Consider the following 26,234-nt stretch of genomic DNA (forward strand, 5'->3'; position numbering starts at 1 on the left):
TATACTAAAAGTTCGGGCGAGGCGGGGGGAAGAGGGGAGTAACCCCTGTCCCGACCCACTCTCCATTGTTTATGATGGCGTCAGGTGACAGCTTGAAGCCCTCGGACCGGGGCGGCATCTTCGGCTTGCCGGACGGCCCAAAGTTGGTCGGTCAGCTTGTCGCTGGTGTGTGCCGTCTCCCAGGGGCAGCGACGCCGACGTAGCCGATCCGAGGCAGTGACCACAGTAAATGAGACTCATATTTTAGCACGAAAGTGTTTTATGCCGGGGTCCACCAAGACTTCAGTGACGTATTTCTGTCACGGTAGTGACGCCGGAAAAATGTACACGATCAGATGGCAAAGAAAAAAAAATTCCGTCAACGGGCATCGAATCCACGACCGCTCGGTCCGCAACAACAGATGCCGGGCGCGCTATCCACTGCGCCACGGTCACTTTTTTTTCTTTATTGCCTCACAAAGTATTTTCATACACTAATGGTAAGCCAGGGAACAGTACAATGATGCACCACCAGCTGTTATCTGACTACACGTTAAAACTTTGGCATGTGTAACAACGACTCCACTCTGGGAACCCACTCCGGTACATCCATCTGCACTTTCTGCATTTCGAGAAAACGAGAGACACATTCGCGAAAGTAATCGCGAACAGGTCTGACTTCCACATCGGCATTGTGAAAGGCCATTCGGGTTTGCCATATACTATGCAGGCCCAGGAGCATAATAAGGTCGTAAGGTACGCCATCTTCATTTTCTACCGAGAGAAACCGGATTCCATGTGAATTTAACGGTAACTTCTTTTTTAGAGTTCTTTGTAATATGTCCCAAAAAACACCCCACTCCAGAAGTCTAGGAAAACGTGTTCAATTGTCTTTATCTTCCACACAAGTTTTAACTAGTAAAGTCTCTACAGCCATTACAAACGCGCTTTTAGGGGCGAAGCTCCTTAAAGCGGCACCGGTTCGTCCATCGTAGTCGTAGTGCGTAACCAGTCGTAACGCTAGTACCAGATCTTGACCTCCAAGGTGGTGCCGGTGGGAGATTTTTCCTGTGCGTTGTTGAACAATAAAAAATTCGCAGCGTGCGCGTTAACTAAAAGCCAAATTCTTCTGTCTCTCATTCCCCATTAGCAGCCATCGGCATGTTCCAGTAGGAAACGTCAGTAGAAGTAGAAGTTTAAGTGTCAGCTAAAAGCCCACTTCTTCTGTCTCTCATCCCATTAGCAGCCATTGTTTACCTCCAAGGTAGTGCCTGGTGAGATTTCTCCTGCGCGTGAATAAACAATAAAAATTTTGTTCAAAACGCCGTTGATTGATGAAATAAACCAACGCAAGACGCCAGATGTTTACTAAAAGCAAAACGAAAGAACGCCAGATGTTTCTAAAGCAAAACGAAAAGACGCCAGCTGCTTAAGGAAAGACGCCAGATGTTTTCTAATGTAATGGTTTTCTAAACAATGAAAATTCACAGCGTACATGTAAAATTAAAGTGAGCTGCAAGTCGTCATAACTCTCGTCGAACCTTTAGTATAAACACGCCCGATCTCACGTCGGTGATGATGTACTGGGCAGAAATCACGGAAGATTCACGGTTTACCGATGAACCTCCGCACCTTCGCCCACTCATCATCATTCACTCCGTGCATATGCTGTTATTTTTTATATATACCACTCTCCTGGTCGGCGGATTGGTGTTGCCCTCTGGGAGCGGCAGAGTAGAGTAATCCATCATCACTGTAGCTTCCGCGATTAGTACCTGCAACGATTTACACGTTCGTCGCATTCGGCGCGTTTTCAGTAGAAGTGCAATTTTGTCAATACCTTAACATACCGCGACGTGGCGACCTTAACTCAAGCGTTGTAAAAGCGTCTGCCTCGCATAGCATCACGCTAATCAAAACAAAAATAGCTCTGCGACGCGCGCCTGCCTCACCTGGCTGTAACACCGCGTTCCCCGCCTACACGCTCGCCCCGAGAAAAACTGCGGCCGGGCTACCGGGGCGGCACGACGCGCTTTGCGTTTCCCTCGAGTGCGGCCGCGGTGTTCAATCACATTTTAAGATGCCGCAGGATGGCGACCGAGTCCTGCGTCCAATATGCGACGCTCTTGTGGCTATCACAACTGATCTCTGATTACGCTTTCACCGTTAACTACTACAGCGTAACTACTACAACATGGACGTTAGTCGTCGGGAGGGAGATGTACCACCAAGCATCAAAGTGGGTGCATCCACGTTAAACGGGGCTATAGCTGCCAGACATGAATATACATTGTACAAACTCTCTTATATCAATGTACAGTAAACATTCAGTTACTTCTGTTAGGGCACGTTTTACTTTCGTGTTATTCCGATTCCTATGACAGAGGGATCAACCATGTTTTTTTTTTTTTATTCTGCAATGTGCTGTGCCAAGCAAAAGTAACATGCACCAAATTTGGACGGATGTATCATCATGTTCCTCTGGGACACATTTCCAGTGTCGTGCATTATTGGCATACAAATGACGGCGTAACTCTTCCATTTGGACGATTATTCGACTTGGCCAGCACTGCATCGTCCGCCTCGCTTAACGATGAATCCATGAGCCGCGGAGTGGAAGCCACACACACAATACGCACGCGAACGGCCTTATATACATGCAAATCTCTGAGGTAATTCGATGACTGTGGCACTATAAAAACAGCACAACGATACAAGATGTCAGCCACTGCAACGTCTGAAGAAATGTATCTCGGAATGTTATGTTGCCACGCGCGCTTAATCATTTTATTTTGCTGTGATCAGGCTTTGTCTACATATACCTGTTACCGCCACTCGTCGCGTGCTCTTTTTCATCTTATGCTTCGCTACCAGAACACGCGCGCCGATTTCTCCGGCGTGGCGTGTAATAACCCTGAATGGTAAGTGAAGGAGTACAGATAGAGACAAAGGAAGAAATAAATAAGGAAAATAGTAGAAGGAAAAGACAGAAATTCTTGGCGTAGAAAATTCTTCACGATGGGGGATACGAACCCGAGTACCCTCGATACAATAGTGAGCGTCCTAGCCACTCGGCTATACAGGCACGCTGGCAGAGCATAGCATAGCAACCTCAACAAATATTTTACCATTACCTACAATCAACAAACAGGATGACCTCTCCGAAAGATGGCAATGCTCGCAGTCATTTATTTTAAAATCGCACTAATTAGAGTGGAGTTTTAGTGTACTATACACGCATATGTGCGTGTGAACGAGAATAGCGTTCGAATTTTTTTTATGGAATTGGTCATGTCTCACGCATGAGTCTCGTAGACAACATGAAATCATCCGTAAGCAGACACCTGTCGGGTGAGTCAAATGCAATCCAGTAGGGAACACAGCTGAAACATTTTTGGTGCTGCGCTTAGTGATCATGATGTATCGGGTAAGTTCTTTTTTTTGTTGTTGATTACCGTCTACTTTTGCTTGGTTCTTTCAATATGTTGCCCTTACGCAATGCCCACAGTTTCCTCTATATCGGCAAGCTTTTGCACCTGACAACAATCGCGATAGTTTGGTAACCTTTACACCTAAATGTAAGGCTGATATATGTCTGTACTTGTGCTGGTATATATCTTATGCAAGAGGGCTTGCAGAGTTGATGTCCCTGCGCACATGTGTATGCGCACATAGTCATTTCTCACGATTTGTGTCAGTCGCAACGATTCATGAGTCATTGCTCAATGTCCCGTGAAAAGGATCTCGCTGAAATCCACGCAGCTGTGAAGGCACATAAAAGCGGTTTGATTGCGAAGAACAGTGAGAATTTGCGCGCAGATCCTCGACGATTCAGAATCGTTGATGTGGTAAGTGGATTTCTGGGGTCTCATATAAGATCACGTCTGCTTCATAATTTTGCGACTTATTCTTACCAGGCGGAATTTTCTTTTCTACAACTAATTATTTTCGTTTTGTCGTTTTAAGATGAATCCGGCGTCCCTAATTCAAGCAGTCGAGCTTTTTGCTACCAGGTAACCCTGGTTATTGTATATTCGTAGAGAATGGCCTGCTAACAGCTAATATTGCTAGCAGCGAACTTGATGTGTAAAATAATTTACGTTAGGTTTGGAAGAACCAGTGAGGCTGCAGAGCCGAAGCACGTAATGTGGGCGTTAAAAACACATTCGTTTAGAAATTATTACAATTACTTCGAATACGCTGCATGATTTTCACGTTACTCACCAAACCCATGGATAGCGATCGGTGTTAGTGAACATACGTAAGTTCTGTGGGAGTAGTGGATAGAGTAGACAATGTTCTAGTATACGCAAAACAAGCGGGTCAGCGTCTCTACTATGTCGCTGGAGATTATAATTATCCCGGCATAACAGCCTCATACAACTATTTTGCCATAATGTATATGTCGTCAATATACATGCCTCATATGTGATGACAAAACACGTTTTTCATTTTCTCCTCCTGAAGCAATTCAAGAGCTAGTGCTTACGACTCCAGCTCAACCAAATACTCTTGACTCAGTGGAACATATCAGAGACCAGCGAATTATTGGCTTTTTTTTAGTTCACTATACCAAACCGGATGAGTCGTATTGTAACTGTTTTCGGGCTGATTACAGTAATTGGAATACAGAACGTGACCATTTTGATGGACGTTGAAATGTTTTTAAAAGTGTGGTGTGTTCAAAAAGAGCGTATGTCCTCGGTAAATAATAAAACAATTCGCTAAACAACATACTTAAAAAAACACTTACACATTAAAGCGTGGCGTGAATTTTTCCAAGGTATTTTTTTTTCAAAATGGATTGGTGTAACCGAAAGCTCTGCGAAGTGGTTTGCAAGGAGATTTGTCGGATCATATAAAATCTTCCAGTCTTCAAAAGAAAATAAGGATTCCCGTGATAAAGCCCTTCTTAATAATTACAAAACTCTCAATAGAATCCAGAGAAATTTGGGATGGTTGTCCCTTGTAGATAGTAATTATGACCAAGTTGCACAACATCTGATGAAATTGAAGTCTATGATGAGATTATGGCCCGTAGTTTCGTTTAGAGTGGGCTTAAGGAAGAATACTCATTAAGTTGGTAGCTCGTATTCAAGCTGCAGATCACAGTACGGTAGCAACAGTAATTTTTTGTGGTGCGGCTAACGGTCTCCAGCTGTTACCAACACGCTACAACACAAGCTCGGATGCTATGGTCCCACAACACTAGTAATATGTAAGCATAAGTGGATTCTTACACTTGAATTGTTACTGCACTAATCAAGTTACAGCACAAAACATTCAGAACACTCAAAACTTGGAACTGATTATGCACGTGACACCCACATCACGTATTTACGCATTTTAACGGCATATGTAAAAACAAAAACTGGTTCCAGTGGACACGCAGTTCAGAGTGGTAGCTCCTGTGACTTGCGTCTCTCAAATATGTACGACTGTTACTAATATCTTTGAGCACCTTGTTGAAACTGACGCAGTTTGCATCCTTAAGTCGGGGCATTTGACTGAGTGGTGTACAGATGAGTACATGTGAAAACTAGTCAATAGAAAAAAGGTATGGTTCTGTTTGGTAAATACATGTATGAATGGTGTAGACATGGTATAGATAACACGCGAACGTCCTATCATTATATTGGATCTACCGTCCCTCAGGGTACCGACTTAATATTCTAGTTGTAATGCACGTATATTATGTGGCATTACAAGTTCAGGAATTACAGCAATAACAGATGACTGAGTTATCCTGCCGCGTATAACCTATATACCATTTGCATACCAATCTAAACTATCCCGAGAAAGACAGGACTCGCGAATCGGTAGCGCGCCGGGAGCACGAAGTAGCCTTAAAATTACAAAATTAAGTTTGGCAATGCAGATAGAGATACTGGAACAACTCAGGTATCCTGCTGTTTACTTGTCTACAATTTTTTTAGGTTCACAGTGTTGCCTATCTCTTCATTAGCAAATATATAACGCTTACATTCATTCGTCTTCCATTTTACAGTTCACTATGACTGGAAGCACATTTGCGTGTGTTCGAGAAACAAAAGATTTGTTGCTGACGAAAATTCTCTTATCCTTCCTGTATGCAATTTCTTATTTCTCGAAACACTAGCCCCTCCAATCGAAACGGCATCCTGTGTTGAAGCATTCAACGATTAAACTGGTAGGATGGTAGAACACTAAATGAGCAAATCATGTTGCGCATAACCAGATGTTTCGGGAACTTAAAGGGAGCCTGCAGCACTATTCCAAGTAACCATGGAATGACTTCATAACGGAGTTTCTTGCCTCACGAATCGGCCACCGCAAAAACAGGATCCGTCATGTACGAGTGGAGTTAGAGATTCGTCGCACGCTGTAATTGCTTTCTCTCTTCTCTCGTCCCGACGAACGCGCTGGAAGGAAAGCAGGGAGGGACGTCACGGGGAAAGAAGTCACGTGACGCTCGTGTCATGACCTTGAGCACTTTTAGGCGCGAAGCTCCTTAAGGCGGCACCCGTTCGTCCCTCGTAGTCGTCGTCGTCGTAGTAGTAGTAGTAGTAGTCGTAGTCCGTAACAAGTCTTACGCTTTGACCTCCAAGGTGGTGCCGGTGGGAGATTTTTCCTGTGCGTTGTTGAACAATAAAAATTCGCAGCGTGCGCGTTAACTAAAAGCCGAATTCTTTTGTCTCTCATTCCCCATTAGCAGCCTTTGGCATGTTCCAGTAGGAAACTTTAGTAGAAGTAGAATTGTAAGTGTTAGCTAAAAGCCGACTTCTTCTGTCTCTCATTTCCATTAGCAGCCATTGTTTACCTCCAAGGTAGTGCCTGGTGAGATTTCTCCTGTGCGTGATTAAACAATAAAAATTTTGTTCAAAACGCCGTTGATTGATGAAATAAACCAACGTCTGACGCCAGATGTTCTGTAAAAGCAGAACGAAAGAACGCCAGATGTTTCTAAAGCAAAACGAAAAGACGCCAGCTGCTTAACGAAAGACGCCAGATTTTTCTAAAGCAATGGTTTTCTAAGCAATGAAGATTCACAGCGTACATGTAAAATTAAAGTGAGCTGCAAGTCGTCATAACTCATCGAACCTTTAGTATAAACACGCCCGATCTCACGTCGCTGATGATGTACTGGGCAGAATTCACGGACGATTCGCGGTTTACCGATGAACCTCCGCAGCTTCGCCCACTCATCATCATTCACTCCGTGGATATGCTGCGATTATTTTTTTTTGTATTTTTTCCTTCGAACGTGCAGCTTACATTAAGTGTAATCGCGAGCGCGTGAGCGAGCACGTGGAGGCCTCCCGCGGTGGCCTATACAACTATACAGCTCACGATGCCCAAATCTGCCAATGGCTGTGAATGTCGGTATATAGCACGGCCATTCGTGTATATGGCATCAATTGCAGAAAGAGGGGAGAACAATTCCTAGCTAAATTTGAAAATTAATTTGCTTTGCTATAATATTTGGCTCGCGTATTTTCAGGAGCCTCCATTAGCGATCGGCAGCTGTTTCTGACCATGCTGGAAAAGTGCTGCAGGGCCCCTTCAGAAAACAAAACCCATCGTTGTCGCATAAGGGAGCCTTGTCTAAAGCTAACTAAACAAAACCTTACACATGTTCATATGAGCATATAAAAACAATTACTGTTGAAGAAGACCGACTATACTTTGATGATGTCCATTCCAGTGAATGAATAACTTAACCTGTCCTCTTGTTATCTAATTTGTCCCTCAAATTAAGGACACGCCGCGACTATAAAGTATACCTCGGTATGATTGAAATAAGGTTTGGTGTTGTGAATATATTTACATTTATACCTATGATTGTAATGATTGCGCTTTCCAGAATAGGCAAGCCCAATAGCAGTCAACTCCGCGAAAGAAGCACGCCGAGTGCGGAGATGATGATGGTGCCCATAAAGGATGGAGTGGTATCATCGGCTTACCCAGTTGCAGAACTGCCCCAAGACAAGTCATTCTACCAACACTTCAAGAGGCGATTCTTAGAGCAGAGTGATAAACCGGCACTGGTACGTATTGGCTGCATTCGTGCGTAGCATGACCATTGGGTATCAGTTCTATGAACAATTTGCCCGATATTTTTGCTCCAGAGCAAATAACAGAACATAGCTCCATCTGTGGCGTTCATTATTAATTCAGTGTGAATAACTTGCGTTCAATAATGAAGGTGTGAATATGAACAGTACTTATTCACAGCAAAACACACTGTGAAGGAAAAGGAAGACAATAAATGTCACAACGCATGGCCACAGACTGTCAACTGGTGAATGTCGTTTCCCTGAAAATGCACTTATGTCCTATATAAATAGAAAAGGGGGTGGGAGGGGGAGGTGCGGGTTGTCTTCCTTGTAATAATTCGTTTCGCTATGGGTTTAGATATAAATTATGGCACTTTACATTTATTAGTTTAAAACATGCACAACTTTTCTTCTATATCTATCAATGGGCAGCTCGTAGACTACGTTTAAAGGCGAAAAAACTCTCCCTGTGAAGTACGTTTTAAACGACGGTCTCTGAGTATTACACGAGGCTACGATTATCATCACCTAACACGTGCCTTTATGTGGAGTTTCATTAGGCATGTATATGTATCACAATTCCCTATCATCATCATCATCATCATCAGCCTGTCTACGCCCAGTGCAGGGCAAATGCCTCTCCCATGTTCCGCCAATCAACCCGGTCCTGTCCTTTCTGCTGCCACGTTATACCTACAAACTTCATAATCTCATCTACCCACCTAATTTTTTGTTTCCCCCTCACGCGTTTACCATCTCTTAGAATCCAGTCAGTTACCATTAACGACCACCGGTTATCCTGCCGACGTGCTACGTGCCCGGCCCATATCCATTTCTTCTTCTTGATTTCAACTATGATGTCCTTAACCCCCGTTGTTCCCTGACCCACTCTGCTCTCTTCCTGTCTATTAAGGTTACACCTATCGTTTTCCTTTCCATCGCTCGCTGCGTCGTCCTCAATTTAAGTTGAACCCTCTTTTTAAGTCTCCAGGTTTCTGCTCCGTAGGTAAGTACCGGTAAGATGCAGCTGTTATATGCCTTCCTCTTGAGAGAGAGTGGTAGAGTGCCATTCATGATTTGATAATACTTGCCGAATGAGCCCCATCCCATCATTATTCTTCTAGTTATTTTACTCTCATGGTTCGGCTCCGCGGTTGCTACCTGTCCTAAGTAGACGTACTCCTTTAGAACTTCCAGCGTCTCGCCACGTATCGCAAAGCGCTGTTCTCTGCCAAGATTGTTCCACATTACTTTAGTTTTATGCGTATTAATTTTCAGACCTACTCTTCTAGTTTCGTATCCAGTTCAGTAATCATGAGCTGTAATTCGTTTCCCGCGTTACTCATCAATGAAATGTCATCAGCGAATCGCAGGTTACTTAGATACTCTCCATTAACTCTTATCCCTAGTTCTTCCCAATCTAGGGCCCTGAAAACCTCCTGTAAACACGCGGTGAATAGCATTGGAGTGATCGTGTCTCCCTGCCGTGCGCCTTCTTTATTGGGATTCTGTCGCTTTCTTTATGGAGGACTATAGTGGGTGTGGATCCGCTGTAGATTTATTCCATTATGTTTATAAACGTTTCGTCAATGCCCTGATCCCGCAGTGCCTGCATGACTGCTGATGCCTCCACCGAATCAAATGCCTTCTCGTAATCTATGAAGGCTATGTATAGGGGTTGGTTGTATTCTGCACATTTCTCTATCACCTGATTGACAGTATGAATATGGTCTATTGTTGAGAAGCCTGTACGAAATCCTACCTGGTTCCTTGGTCTCTCGTCGGGGAGGATACCAGAATCTTGGAAGAATGCCAACATCATCTTGATCCATAAGAAAGGGGACGTCAAGGACCTGAAAAATTACAGGCCCATCAGCCTACTGTCCGTTGTCTACAAGCTATTTTCAAAAGTAATTGCTAACAGAATTAATACGACATTAGAGTTCAATCAACCAAGGGACAATTCCCTATACACCTCATAAAATTGTGTTCCTGCGAAGACTACGAGCAGCCGCGCATGTTCTAGAATACAGACTACGCCGCAAAAAGAAGGATACAAATGTGTCTTCCGCAAATCTGCATGCCCTCTTTTCAATATTATATGTTGGCTGTGTTCGTCCGAGCAGTCCACTGAAGTTTAACATTGTTGCGAGTTTGGCTATTCAGCAAATCTACCCAACAGGAAAATAAAACGTTTCGTAGTGAAAGGTGATGGATGCCGCTTACGCAAAGCGTGCGAAGATTATATGAACTAGACAACAGAGCAGTTCTTTGGTGGAATATGACAGCGTACATCGAGGCATGAACATCGCCGAAGAACAGGGAAATAGTTGAGTGTTATTCGTGCTTCGATGTGTTCTGCCATATACTGTCATAACTTAGCAACCAGCACATCAGCCTAATAATTTTGTCAAGTGCCAAAAACACCTTGTGTGTATACTTTGTACCTGCCTAGTATACACGCCTGGACGAGAGAAATTGATTTCCTCGTCTGAACGGTTTCATCATAGGCCATTCAATGATGAGGCTGTGTTGAGCCCTTGGCATGACGCCAACACTGATGGTAAGAGTGGTCACAGTCTTACAACAAGCCAATGGACTGGATGCGCGGCTGTAGCATTGCGCGAACTTGATGGTAGTGTGTATACTTACCTCCCTAACTTGCCTCCGTCTTTCGTTACTCTTTGTCCTCCCCCGGTGTACAGTAGTAGGCCAGAGAATGATATCGCTCAAGCTGACCTCTGTCTGCCTTCCCGTAAATAAAGATCTGCCTTTTTCTCTCTCTTGGTTTGAATAAAATGTAGTGGGCATCCCTGTACAAAGTAACCTGTCGTACTTTCGCCCACCGCACGACGCACAAACATAGGTTATACGCCTCCACGGGAGCTAACTAGCGCTGTTGATGTTAAACTCGATAGCGCGCAGCACGAGAACTTCTCCTTGCGCTTTTTTTTAATGTTAAATGCGTTATTTTGGCTAACGTTAACCGCACGCACATTAAAGCATTGTAGGGAGCTAAAAGACAGCGCACAAAAACTCTCATGCTATCTTAAGGTATGCTAAGGCAATTTGACAGCAAACGCCATTACGTCCGAACTATTTTAACGCCCCTACTAATTCGACGGCGCTTCAAAAAACTCCACATCACTCTCATTTATTTTAACTCTTCTCACGTGTTTTGAATAACCACGAGTTGCCTTAGATTACTGACAGTTACTTTGAATAACATCATAACTACTGACAGTTACTGGTCTTTACACTCAATTACTTCCGAAATGCTCTCAATCACTTTTCACAGCGCAATGTTTTAGTGAATGTTATGCATATTGTGGGTCGTATGGAAGAATCGGGTGTACGTTGTGCGTTTTTTTGTCATTTTTCTTTCATTTTTCCAACAATTCATGCTGACAGACAGTCGCTTTTCGCGTATGACGTGGCATTTAAGGCTTTCACCTTAATAAACTATTAGCTGGTTTTCGCAAGTGAACAGAGATACCATGAAGTCCAAAGCACAGGATGAAGTCCATGTGTGAACTTAGTCGAACGACCACAGTGGGTGAGGTGTGCGCGGCGCGAAATACATTAGTGAATTGCCTTCGGGCTGTTACACTAAAGTATCGGTTCAAGGTAAACCATCAAATCATTCGTGTTAATATATTTTCGCGGTGTCCGGCAACATCATCAAACATTGATGTCAGAGCATGGGCAGGCTTTACTGATTTCTCAATCAATGTTTTTGTGAGGTTGATCCCAGCAGCTAAGTTAGTGGAATCAAACGTAACGCAAATTCATTGAAGTTCTGCAATAGACCCACCCTTATTGTGCGTCCGACAAAAGCCCGTTGTTTTTAAATTTCATAATCGCACACTTTCGCCTGGTGTATCGCAAAGGAAAAAATATGAGCGAACACATGTTGCGATAACTCATTCGGGAATGACCTATTTACAAAGAATACACACTTGTGCGTCACCTATTGCAAAACTCGATGACTGCAACGGAAACCACGTGCCTCAGACGCGAAATTGTGCCCAACTGCTTTTCAGTAGTTATTCCAAAAGGCAGATGTTCTGGGTGATGCTTTCATGAAAATAGCGCTTGCCTAACCGACCCAAAGAACTGCAGGTGCTCCGCGAAATGAGCGCCACATTGAATGATTGCCGCGTTTAATTTTGCTGATGCAGAACGCGGAGGTTCTATCGCGGGCATTTATTCATTAATCATTGTTTTGTAATACCGGGTGACGTACTCGAAGGATAATGAAACAATCCGCAACGGCAATCTACGCAACAACTTCGTCCCTTAGTACCACATACTTGCTATGTATCAGTTGTAGGCTACATACTTGCAGTTCACTTCATGAGGTGTGAGCAGCACATTCAGTCATGTGTTGCTCTTAATGCACATTATTCTATTATTGGGTGGGTAAAACACCATTTCTGTTGTACACTATAAGAAGAAAATACAGTATGTGCTGCTTGTTTCGGTTAGCCCTTAATTGCCACGTATATGACCCCTTCTAAAGGGGCAGGCTTAACACTCTCATGGGCCCCACGAATCTCAGACGACAGTACAATGACATTCAAAACGAGTTCTAGTATTTCTTTAAATACTTTCGTAAGTGGCATGCCAGGACTGACAAAAAAGTGTCTAATTACTCTTTTTTTTTTAGATTACATAGTCGCGTGGCTATCCGACACCGTTTTAATAAAAATATCGAATATTATTTTCATAATTGCGCGAGAGGGCCTAACTCCGTTGAAAGAACTCTCTTATGTGCCATCTACTCGCACCATTGCTAGAGAGGAATACGAAGGTCGTGCCCGATTAGAAGAAATTGAGAAGCGGGGCACAACGTTCGCGAAATCTCTTTCCAAAATATTTTATCATGTCCTTCGTTTTTTTGGATATCCGATTGTTTAGAAGCCATGCCTTTTGAAATCATTTCTCTTGTGCAAAATGCATTTTGGTAGAAATTTTGTTGTCATGTTTTAGCCTTGACACCTCTCTAAATATTTCTGCTATACGAACATGTGCGCCCTGTCATCTGCTTGAATTCGCTCTGACATGCTATGTCCGCGGAAATAGTAGGAAATGTATTATTGCAATAAAGATAAGATCATTCTCAAAATAAGCCCTATTCCTAACAACCGCCTACTACAGCAGTTTACCTGAATAACGCAGTAAAGAAAATACATTCAACCTTAGAACCGTCGAATTAAAATGACGCGGAACACCTGTTAAACATAATAAATAACAATGCCGAATATATATTTTATCTTTCTAATCAAACGGTCATTGTAAAATGTAGAGGGATAGTTCAGTGTTTGATAATCATACAGATAATCCAAGGACCTTATGCCTATTGGTCTGTTAAATGAAAACTTACGAAACAGACGCCGACGTCACGCGATATCGATGACGACGGAAGCGATTTACATGTATGCCTATCTGAGTTAAACGGCCGCAACAGAAGCATGTCTGCCTTCTGGTCGTTCGGACACGTGAAAACAAATTATTAGAAATGCATTGCTAAGGTCATTGGTACACACAAACTTTTCCGACCATTCAGGCTAAGTATTCCAGTCTGACGGTCAGAACTGTATGAAAATTGCCGTAAATTCAATGACAGGAACACATTTTCAGCGTGTGACATAACTTGCGTGCGTTGAAAGCTTCATCGTAAGTAGCTTATAGGTTAAAGCAACAGTCGGTTGGTGAAAAGAGTTGGTAAGTTGTATTAACAGTGATATAACATTTTTTTTTACTGAAAGTAATGTCTCAACAGGAGCAATATTATTTCACCCAGTCAGCAACTGGTGTAAGTTGCAATGGTTCATGATGCGCGCTGCTCCGTCTATCTCAATCTGCAGAAGGGAGGAGCAGTAGAAGAAGCTGATAGGTGAAGTCAGTGGAGAATATAACATGGAAAACGCGGAATGGAGAAACGAGGGAGGAATAAAGGGGTGTGACCGCATTTCCATTGTTTGAAACGTACAAGGTAGGGACATGTCGCTCTCACAGAGTCGGCTTCCGAGAAAGGAAAAGCAATTCGAACACCCGAGCAAAAATAACAATTAGATGAAGCCCTCATTTTCGACACATTGCAGGTCCAGCCCGGAAGGTGCAGCGAGGTTCATGAGAAGAAAACTTATACCGCTGTCACACAGGGCAACTTATGCGCACTTTGAGGGAGTACACTTAGCCGCTAATGTCATTTGCCCACTGTCACACAGGAACGCTTAGTGACACTCGCTGCCAAGTACACTTGCCGGCAAGTGCGTTCGCCAAACTCACTTCGCTGCGACGGAGTGTGTAGCCTCGGTAGCAGCGAATTGCAAATGAATACGCTAATGCAAAACGCGGCGATCATGGTATTTTTAAACATAGGTTCTCGTTATTAGGAATACCGCCATGTATTCAAACAATCCATACTACAACAAAAAACCTCGCTACTTTCGCCCTCAGGTAGTTTGCGGTCACGTCCGCTAGGGGGATGCGGGAGCACATGCCCTGCAATGGCCGCGTCCATCGCGTTGTTTACTTCCTTGCACATGTGTAAGTCAGTCATTCTTTAGTCAGTTGCGGCGGCGTGTGCCACGGGTGCCACTTCCACGAAGACAACGTGGTCCAACGCAGAGACGTGGGTGCTCATACGCCTTTGGGAGGAGCAAATGAGAGCTGCCAAAACACTCTCCAAACGCCCGTCACCACTACGCTTTCCTTCTGCACCGGAGTCCGCCATTTTTGTTTTCAATTCGTCTTTGATATGACACTGTCTTGTCTCGGCTCGCGGTGACCAGTGATGTTATGCGGTTGCAATATTTACTTCATTTGCGCGCAAAGTTTATTGTAAATTATGTTCATGCCTATATACGCTATTAAACAGCGAGCATTGCCAAAAATAACAAATATATGTCGTGCTACTAAACCACCAATTGCCACTGCCATCATTTGCAAAACACACTTCTCTTTCTCGTGTAGAAGCACGCCGACAAAGTGACACTCTGTGAGCGTAAGTGCACTTGCTCAAAATGACACTAAATTTGCCAGTGTGACCGGGGTATTATTTGGCCACAAAGTTTGAACTGTAAGCTCCCAGTCTTTCTGGGGGTTTCTCTGTGAGAATTCTTCAGTTGTTGCGACCAATTTGTTGGTATGCACAAAATTCATGTTTATTCCTTCACTACAACCAAAGGTGGTGTATAAGGATGACGCCTACTAAGACACGCAAGGAATTAAGCGAAGTAAGACACCGTGAAAAACTTGAAGGCGCTTTAAATTCACCTTCAGGAGTGGAACGTGATAGCGTAATCGGCTGCTTTCACGTCACCGTCTCATTCACCTGCCACGCTTCGCCTCTCGGTGGACGCCTCAATTGTGCTGGGAGGGACGGAACGTCTGAGCGCATTACATAGGGCGTTTTAAGCTCTCCTAGAATGCCTATTGCCAGTGGAATGGTGATGTGCCTACTAAGCAAGAATTCGCCATTTTGCGAAATAGCAGAGTACTCACAATGCGTCCATAAGGTAACACGCACACATACGCAGCTGCATAGTTTGTTGCTAGTGTGGCTGATGATGATTAATAAAGGATGAGCGTTCTGCAATGAATGGAACGTTAAACCACCTGCCCACTGTGCAATTCACATTGCGAGGCACTTGGTGCGATTGTGCTCTTACGTCACGTAGTATTACATCGGTTAACACTTCTCCCAGCGCTACACGACGCCTCTTTTAGGGTATTTTTTTCGAAGGAATTAAAAGCATTTGCTTGGCTCTGAAGCAACACTCGACTGCCACGCAGGTTGCCCGGGATGGATTCCTGCTGGAATAGGTGTCTTTTTCTTTTGCGTATATTGTGATTTTCCGCTCAGAGACATCGCCGCGGATATCGCCAACAGACATCGCCAACGCCAGCGAAGCCGACGCGGACATTGAAATTTTTGGTGACACAACGCTATCCCGATAAAACCAGTAAGCAGCGTTAAAACAATGGATTCGGGTGGTTCATCATCATTATTATCGTCATCATCATCAGACTGACTACGCCAACTGCAAGGCAGAGGGGTCGGCCATGTTTCGCGAATCAACCTGGTCCTGTGCTTGCTGCGATCATGTTATACCGGCGAAGTTCCTAATCTCACAAGGGGAGAAATTCGGTTGGTAAGACATGAAGTGACATTTAGCGCAAAGTAACACGACGACGAGAAGGGAGGAGACAACACGGGCACTAAATTTCAACAAAGTGGTTTATTGCAACCAAAGCACGCATATATACAGTGGTGGTGCTCACACGCTGCACCCAGATGTATTGCGCAGAGCAGTTCATTTTTTAAAGACGATAGTCTTTCTTGGGGAGCTTAAACGAAGAAATTTTGGTCTGTCTGTTTGTCTGTCTGTCACCCGATTCAGCCACCCGGCCACTTGCTGTTGAACCACTTGCTTACCGCCCACCCTTCTTGAACTGGTACGGCTGTTCATACTTGTGAACGTTGTCGATTAAAAAGTAAATATTAGGCATACCTGAGGCGCGACATCATTAGGTAAGTATTAGGTGGTGCGTTCCTTTAATAGAAAATACATAGATACATAATTCTAAACACCCTATATTCTTAAGCTGCGCTGAAAATGCGACTGCGCTGAAACTTGCCTTCCTCCGTGCCCTCTGCACAAGCTCATTGTTGTGTTTCGGTTTCGGTTGTTTATTGCACTGTACGATTGCCAGAGGGCGCCGCTCTGGCATTGCTGTTTTACCCAAGCGACGTGTACATAAAGAGTGTGTGGAGAGTACTCGTTCAATGCGTACGTTTCTTCTCCTTCGGCGCTTCGCGCCAAACCGCGTGTTCGGGCTGGTCGGCGTCCCCGCCGGTCGCGTTGGTCACCGCCGGTCTTCGCCTGCTGCTGCGCCGGGACTACCAGCCCGCAACACAGCACTCATGTTTCCCGACATATTGCCAGATGGCATCCATATCTCACGCAGCGCCTCTTCTATCGTCTTTAGACGACATTTGCAGCGAAGCACGCAGATACGCGGTCAATTTTTTCTGTGATACGTGTTTTAACAAGACATGGGAAACAAATCACTAGCTACTGCGTGTTCAAAAAAACAATTCGTTATCCGACAGGGACAGGGACGGCGTGCTTAGAGAATCACTACCCGACTTTGCGATTTCGGTGGCTTCTACTATCAATCTAGTGAATTCATCAGGGTTGGCCGATAACACATTGATGTCCTAAAAAAACGGGGAGCACCCAAAAGCTTTGCAATGCATCGTCAGCCACCCGTCGGTGCCCTTCTTTACGAGGTTGCAGTGCTCTCGTAACCTGTCACTGAGACAGCGCCCTGTCTGTCCGACGTATTGCTTTCCGCATGAGATAGGAATCTGGTACACCACTGCCTCTCTACAGTCCACGAACAGAGTCCTATGCCTTAACTTGCAAGCAGAAGCATTCTATCGTGCTTGACTATTGAGTCTGCAAATTGAACTCAGCTTGCATGGGGCGGAGAAAAGAACCTGCACGTTAACACGAGACGCCACCTGTTTTATGTTGCTCGAGATTTCGTGCAGGCACGGCATGACAGCTATCCTTTTTAGAGCGACATCAGTTTCGTAACGACGACCTTGATCAACGTGGTGGTATTTCTTGATCAAGCCCTCGACGACTGACACTTGGACGTGCAAGGGGTAGCCTGCATCCGATAGGCGGAAGGACTGCTTCCAGAGACTGTCGAACACACAGTGCTCACATGGTTTGCTAATAGCGTTTTCTAGATTATTTAGGTAGTGTCTAATGATACTTGTTTTAATGAGTTTGGTGTGGGCTAAGCTGAATAGCAAGAACTGCTTGTTGCCGCGTGGTTCATACTGCCAACAAGTTCGGTTATCAGAGAACGTCAATTTGATATCAAGAAAGCAAAGCTTTCCTTCAATAGTAGGCAATTTATGCGTTAGTGACAAGGGGTCTAGGCACTGTCAAAACAAGTATAGTACGTTAGCTATTGGCCGTGCTGAGGGAACTTGGTCATGTTTGAGAATGATTAGGTAATCTTCAACGTATCAAAAGGTTCACCATATACCTACGTCGGAGGAGAAGCTAAGTAGCCTCTTGTGAAGCTTGGCTAAAAATACGTCACTCAAAGCGGAGCAACCAATGACGCAATACAGACTCCTTGTTTTTGAAAAAAAAGGCTTATCGTCCCAGAGGGTGCACGTTGACTTTAGAAAAAACGATAAACGTTCTAAGAAGCCTCTTGACGACACTCCTGATGCATCCTTCATGTCAATGCACCCAAAGCTTTTAATACTCTCAGTAATACACGTTAGCAGTTCGTCATGAGGCAAGGAGTAGTACAGGTCCTTTATGTCAATGGAGAATGCATAAAGACATTCGTCACAAACGGGGCTGATAGCTTTGAGCACGCCATCGCAATTCTTCACTAAAAGGGGCCATCGATTTGCAACAGCTTCAGCTTATCCTGTATGAACAGAGCCACTGACTTTTGCCACGTATCATTCTCAGAAACGTTTACGCGTAAAGGAACCTCCGGCTTATGCGTCTTGGCGCTAAAAAACAATTCGACAAAATGTTTTTTTTTTTGCTTTTAGAAAATCTAGTTGTGAGGCTAGAAAGTTTGTCTTTCGCACAGATCCTTAGCGCAGCCCATAACTTTCGTCATTGAATTATTCACACGATGCTCGAAGACTGTAGAAGCTGCCTCACAGTCTTTTGAACTGTACAGCTCACGGGTGACAACAGCAAATTCAACCTTTTTGTCGGCCGGGAGCACGCGCAGGAAGTCTTCTTTCAGGTAGGCGAATACACACTTGAGTGGTAATTTGGACGGCGGCTAGTTGCATCTGGACAGGACGTCGACGCCCTCACACACACACACCTCTTATCCTCATGTTCCGGAGCCTGGCGGGACACACGACGTACAAACGACATAAGCTCTGGGGGAGAGTGCATGGGCTCGACGGGGAACTTGGGAAACAAGGTTAACACACTCCTAACGTAATCTAGTAGCACCTAAGACTAAGGCGAGTGGATTGAGTTTCGAGCCGCTGGAAGCTTCTTCAATGACCGGGAGCGCAACCTGGGCAATTGGCGGGACCACATGAACCCCACTTGGCGATGAGAAGGAAGTGCCCGAGACTTCGTCTGACTAGGGTATCCTTTGTGCCCTCGTAGAGGGCCGTCGTCAACATCTGTCGGAGCAAGCGGGTCAGCCCGTGGCACTCTAATTTAAGAATTGTTGTGATCCTCATACTATGTCCAAAAGACGTGTTGCATCAACCGAATAGCACCACGACACCTTCTGGAAGAAGTCGATTGTGGGCACAAAAGGCATAAGTCCACGCACGGCAAGTGATCACAGCGATGAGCGTAGTGAGAGAAATGGGGGTTTGACAATGACACATAAAAGGGTCGTTTGTACTAGAAATGAACTGCACAAGGGGAGACATTCGGCGTTCTTGGTAAGACCAACTGTGATTAATTAACTATATTAATAGGAGAAGCCGCCAAAGTAGCAAAGTTGGGTAAGTGATTGCGTCAGTGATTGCATCAGCACGCCGTCCCTGTTCCTGTCGGATAAAGACCTATGTTGTTTCGAACACGCAATAGTTAGTGATTTGTTTCGCGTGTCTTCTAAATAATATGTATCACAGAAAAAATTCACTTCTCGGCGCCTGACATCTGGGTGCAGCGTGTGAGCACTGCAACTCTATACATTCGTGCTTCGGTTGCAATACACCATTTTGTAGAAAGCTGGCGCACGTTTTGTCTCCTCACTTCTCGTTTTCGTGTTACTTTGCGCTAAATATCGCTTCTTAACACCATCCGCCCAACTAACATTCTGTCTCCCCCTCGCGCGTTTGCCTTATCTTGGAATCCAGTCTGTTACTCTTAATGGCCACCGGTTATCTTGCCTACGCTTTACATGTCCGGCCCATGCCCACGTGTTCTTGATTTCGACTAAGATGCCCTTACCATCCTTATGGTCTCTGACCCTTTGTACTACGTTCTTGTCCCTTAAGTTTAAACCTATCGTTTTCCTTTCCATTGGTCGCTGCGTCGCCCTCAATTAAAATTGAACTCTCTTTGCAAGCTTCGAGTGGTGATGAATGCATCAATGCTCATATTTTCGATGGATGTCCGTGGAGGAGATAAGACCTACCAGAAATAAACAAACAGAATAATTAATATATTCCATCAAGAGGGCGCTGAGCAACACAACAATAGAGATAACAATAAGGACATATCCTAGACTATCAAAAGGTTTTATTTAGCGAAGCTTTTGGCAATTGATCTTTTGTGGTGCCCAACAACAGCGCATGTTCGATGCAAATCGCAGGTCGGAGCACGTCTGATATAATCAGACTATCCGTTTCGTTAGCGTAGTGCACATTGGAATGCACGTGGATGCATTCACGAAATATATGCGATGGTGAACAACATGTCATGGCACGAATGCGTTGATTCGTCTCAAATCCAACCAGTGCGGTGTATGCTGCTCCTCTCTCACTGATCCGCATCTCACGATTGTCACAGTGCGTGCGACCACCTTACTTATTATTGCGATAGCAATTCTATGGACAGTCTCGGCTGGATTTTGCCGTCGCCGTCGCCGCCGTCATGCACCGTATAATATGTATAAGTGTATATATATATAAGTGTATATATATATATATATATATATATATATATATATATATATATATAAAAGCCCCAAAGAAAAATAATTCACAAAAACGCTTCCGAAGCGCGGAATCGAATCAGGGACCTCTAGCTCCGCAGCGAGTGGCGCTATCCACTACGCCACGCAACGCAGATCCCCCACGTAGCTAACGGCGAGCGTTATATACGCACCCTTTACCGCTGTGCGGACTCAGAGACGGCAGGCGATAATAAGCGTTTCTTCATTACCAGCGAGATGGCGCTAGGAGCGCGACGGGCGCATTTAAAAGTCGTCGGCGAGCTCGCTCGCTCCTTCTTATATTTGCGCAGGGAGAACCTCGCCCTTCCGCTGTGTGCTCGCGCGGTTTTCTCGTGGTGAGGGGAAGAGTAATGTTTCAAACTTTCACCGTGGTGTCCGCGCTCATGTTACGGAGCGTACGAAAGCCACTCGAGCTCAAGGGACGCCGCTAAACGAACAAACAGAAGATGAGCGTGAACTATCAAGTGTCACAGCTCGACACTTGAAGCACGCTAGTTTCCTTCGCTGCTTCGGCCGCCTTTGCAACATGAGCGCTGTTTAAACTGAGAGTATCCATTCTGAGAGTATCCACTTCGTATAGCATTAGTTTCTTGCTATCGCATTCATTGCTTCGCCCTTGCGGCGAAACTGTGACTTTTTTTTTCTTTTCTGGGCCGCTTCCTAATGTTATGTATGTAATTTTCAGCTATTAACCGAAGTCGCCTATGGCAGTAAAGAAAAGGTGGCAAAGTTATTTTGCTCATTGAGATTTTTTCATCGAAACGCAGGAACGGAATGGCGAAGCCCTGAGCTTCGCAGACGTTTTGTCTCTCATGGAGCGGTACGCCGTTGGATTCCAGCGGTTTGGTGTATCCTCCGGGAGCAGGATATGCGTTAGCGTGTCGAACTCGGCTGAATCGTTCATCGCTGCCTACTCACTCTGCTGCCTCGGCGCCGCTGTGGTCTTGGTCAAGCCAACGCTACCAGAACGTAAGGGACATTCAGTTCTGCACCGCAGCCCCGGTTTTCGACCACATTCCTATTTTTTTATACTTCACAGTTCACATTGCTACGTAACATGAGCGCTTCGTTTATAACTTCGCAATGAATATGTTGACGTAGCTCTCTCGAATTTCACCAGTGGCTTGGATGTATCCGGAAGAGAGAGCTACGACAAGCAATTTTACAAAAATGCTATAGTTCATTATAGTTTATGGGAGACATTAGTGAATCTCAAAGGAGTCATTAGCCTCTCGTGGCCATTCAATGGCAGGCTAATTTTGATCGCTTTTGAAACACATTTCTTGAGGTAAACATTGGTTCAAGCTGCAGTATCTTTCGTTTTTTAACCATATCAACGAGCACTCAAAATTTAAGCTTAATCAACGCATTGGAACATCGCGCGTTGGAAGATCAGTAATAAAAAAAATATTAAAACAATTTTGACTGGTAAAACTGTAAAAGAGTGTGAGCAAAAGACTTCACTTACAAGCTAAGCAAGCACGAAGTTGTGATGCAGCACAGAGTTGTCTACATATCATTTAACTATGTACTGCAACTACATATCATGAACCCACTAGAATGTTTTGATAAATAGTGAAGATGCAGTCGGATTATTACATATGTTCCGTATTTACAGACATTTATAGGCTTCTCCACCAGATGGCCCAAATATTTTGTACAAGTTTTAACTGAACACTTCGCTTAGCCTTAATGTAGCGTTTTCCTTTGTCGCTAAGTGTATGCACGTGTCCCTGCTTGAGATTGTTGGCATAGCTTCATTACTAGAAACGTAGCAAAAATTATACGAGACACAGAAAGAGAGGACAGCACTTGCTCATGTCTGTTCTCAGTGTATCGTTCTTTATTTCGCACTTTTTTGTGTATTGTAAATACGTACGCACATGTGTTTCTACAGAACATGTGAAAAATTCCAAAGCTGCAGGGCACTTGCACGCTACAGCGGCGTCGTGTAGAAGCAAGCTCATAAATCCAACACACAATAAAGCCAAGGAGAGCATTGGGGACGTAGTTTGTTGTTTTTAACGGTATTGAAGTAGTTATGACCTAATTAAAATGACGTCGGGGGGGGGGGGGGGGAGGGGCCGAGCGCACACCATCCAATTGCGGATGCTATGCTGTACCTATTGAGCGGTGACGGTGGGCGTAACCCCCTCCAATTTAAAAGGACAAATAATGGCCCGTATAGTTTTCCTCCCTTAATTGACTGTTGCTTTCGTTAATTTGGTTCCAACTGACGTCACTGATTTTGGGTTTCACTAATATATGTCTCGTTTGTGTCACGTAATTGTGGGTTCAATAATGTATGTCGTTAATTTGTAGTTCATTAATGTTGGCAGAAGCAGGAGGCAGGTTTCTCTTTAATGCGGACTAGAAAATCACACACCGAAACACACGCGAGCGCGCAGGCACATACGCACACACACCCACCCACAACCCACGTACACACGCCCACATACGCCCACACACACACAGACACGCACGCACACAAATACGCGCGCGCACGCGCGTTCACACACTTGTCGCTTATTGTGTTTATCGCAGCATGATTTTACTCTTCAGTAGAAAATATAAGTCACACTTTTAATTAGAGTGTACTAGAAGAGGGTAGTGCTCAGAACGAGCTTCGAAAAGTGAAGCCCGAACAGGGTCAAGTCTCTTGTGGCGCTACCATCTTTAGCCTGCCATGTGTCGTCGTTTAATGCAGTGCTGCAGTGGTAGAATGCCCGCTTCTCACTCAAAAGGCCCGAGTTACGATTCACAGCTGTAGATGATGGGTTTTTATTTTTGTGCCACTTGTTAAATCTGTACTGGGGTGCTATGCAGGATGGCCCGAGCTTCTCGGCCACGCGAGTTTGCTGCGAGCTCGCATTACGGCGGTCATGACAGGAAGACAGTGCGGATCACGCGATAGCGGCGTTGAATAAAACGGCTACAAAAACGAGCATGGCGACACATACGCACGCCGGCATTTGCGGTGGTTTTCAAAGGAACGCCGCGTGCGAACGCGTTAGTGCCGCCACTCAGTCAAAATTTTGACAGTGTAGCGACGTCAGCGCGGTTGTCGCGCTATCTTTTTGTCAACTGATCATTGCGCCTCCCATAGGCGTGTTCGTGGGCGTTTTTCCTGTTTCGGAGAATTCTTTCGTTCCACCTGCAGCATGGACATTTCCACTCTCGAAGGCAACAAGGGCGCACACGCAGCACCCTGGTGCAGCTCGTTTCGCTTCTCTGGAATATTACAGATAAATAAATGGACAGGTTACTGCTATACTTAAATTACACGTCTGAAGATTTTTTCTGTAGTAACAAATTGGTAGAAACAATGTCTCCACAAACAAGTAAATAATAACATTTCTCGCCGCAAATCCCACCAGGGGCGCTTGCTTCGTGGCTGTGAGTGGTACGTCGTGAGCGCGGTGAAATTGAATGCGATACATCGTATCCACGTGATGATATAACTTTTAGTTCTTCGTGCTAATGTGCATAGTCTGTGCGATTGAGCTGATAGATTAATCGTGCCGCTCGCTGGCGTGACGCCGTGAGCACTGCTCCTCCGCAATAGCAAACACGGTGGGCGGACCCGATCTTCGCCGCGTGCGTCTGTCAATCAAACTGATTGACGTGCGAACTCGGGCACAAACTCGTTGCTTCGGAAAAGAACCCAGTTCAACTCGGGACTGTCATAGTGCCGGTGTGCCTGTCAAGTGTTTCATGCAGTGGACGCTACTCAGCAGCTTCCTTGCGTATAAAAAAATTTGGTCAGCTTGCACTACTTGTGCAAGGCTGGGGCCATCGGAGGAGCTTGTGATGACCTAGCTTTTCCCAGCTCGTCTACTCCGTATCCTTCGCCTGCTTCAGAGTAATGACCATGTCAGTTCGGTCTCAATATTCGTGGTTTGGTTAGCTAGGCCTTAATCAACATGACAGTGAATAGTTGTCTTAATTCGTAATGTTTTTAATTATCGCGACATTAATTAATCAGGTTTCATTATCAAGGTCCTCATTAGCACGAATGTACTTACGATAACGCTCATTGGAGTGATCACAATCACCGCGTACTTTGCGAGGAAGTTCTATAATTAGCTTGGTTTGAATTAGCGTGTGTCTAATTAGAGTGTGTTAATTAGCATGGTCCTAATTAGCTCAGTCTTAACCAACATGATACTGAATAGTCCTGTATTGATTGTTAATGTTTTAAGTACCACGACAATAATAACTCAGGTTTAATTCGCAAGGTCCTGAATATTACCGGGGTAATTAGCATAATTCTAATTAGCACTAAATAGATTAACACGATATCTGTGAGGAAGATCTTGATTATCTTGGTTGTAATTACACGCTCCTAATTAGCATCGTGTTAATTAACATAACCCTAATTTGTTTGCTCTTAGCTTTACACGGCTCATTTGCAAGCTCTTAGTAAGACGTTGCTTAATTAGCTCGGCCTTAGCATGATTTGGCTGAATCAGCTTCGTCATAGCATGTCCTGACTTAGCTAAGTATACCGTCCAGACAATTAGCTTTTCAGCCGGCCGCACCTACTCAAGGAGCGAGCAGACGTTTAATAAGAGGACGAAGAGGGCTCGCGCCGGCCGAGCAACGCGCTAGAATGTACTGGTCGACCACGGTGATTGTACACGTGGCCTCGGCGATTAGCTCTAGCCGTGGTGTTGTAAGCATAGAGTATCCTACAATACTTACTAGAGGGAACTCTGGCGCTAGTGTCTATGGGAGCTGCAATGCATCGCACTTCAGCCAGCATGGGAATCATGGGTAGTACACGGGTTTGTCTAAACTTCGTTCTTTTGGCTCCGTTTGGCTCCGCGTCGCCTGCATCCGCTTTGTCGCAAAACGAAGTTCAGCAGAAATCAGCAGTTTCACTTCACCACTTTAACTTCTTTAGGCTCACCGATTCAAATCTGGTCACGAAGTTCACAACGATCCATTCTTTTATCCGAAAGAAAACCAAAACATAGCAATAAACAAAGCCACAAGTGCGTTCGAAGCCCACAAGCACGAAGACTAGGCAAATCCGTGTACTACCCATCATTCCCATGGTGGCTGAACGATCGCAGCGCCAGAGTTCCCTCTAGGTCATTTTAGGAAACTCTATGGTTGTAAGGCGCTCGGTCGGCACTAATCTCGGAGGCCATGGTGCTGATTATTCTGAAGGATACTTAGTGCAGACATTAAACGATTGAAAATAGATTCAAACGGCCCACGAACACATAAATAACATAGTTAGTAGAACTTTCTCTCACTTTTCTTGCATGGGTGCACTTCTGCGCTCAGTGCAACGATCAACACGTGAAATAAGGTGCCTTTAGTTTGAAGACACCACCCAACCTTCTCGACCGCCCTTGACGTGACGCCGCGTTCCATCGTAACCAATGGAACGGAGCGCGCGCTGAGGGATGGATTTCACCTTCGCGTACTGTTAGCTCGTTCAAAAGGGGTTGTCGCCAGAGCTCGGAAAGATCCCGAGTTTCGTCAAACTCG

The 26,234-nt window shown here is 44.8% G+C and overlaps 1 protein-coding gene across 1 annotated transcript in view; it reads left to right on the forward strand.

Annotated features, from left to right (window-relative positions):
• LOC119402284 (uncharacterized) overlaps window positions 1–26,234 on the forward strand; it is a 107,711-nt gene that overhangs the window by 8,540 nt on the left and 72,937 nt on the right. Inside the window, exons 2-3 of the mRNA XM_037669434.1 lie at window positions 7,823–8,006; window positions 21,500–21,701. Coding sequence (XP_037525362.1) covers window positions 7,878–8,006; window positions 21,500–21,701 — 331 coding nt within the window. The 5' untranslated portion in view covers window positions 7,823–7,877. The remainder of the gene's footprint in view (window positions 1–7,822; window positions 8,007–21,499; window positions 21,702–26,234) is intronic.

Source organism: Rhipicephalus sanguineus, chromosome 8 (assembly GCF_013339695.2).
Source record: "Rhipicephalus sanguineus isolate Rsan-2018 chromosome 8, BIME_Rsan_1.4, whole genome shotgun sequence".
Lineage (NCBI taxonomy): Eukaryota > Metazoa > Arthropoda > Arachnida > Ixodida > Ixodidae > Rhipicephalus > Rhipicephalus sanguineus.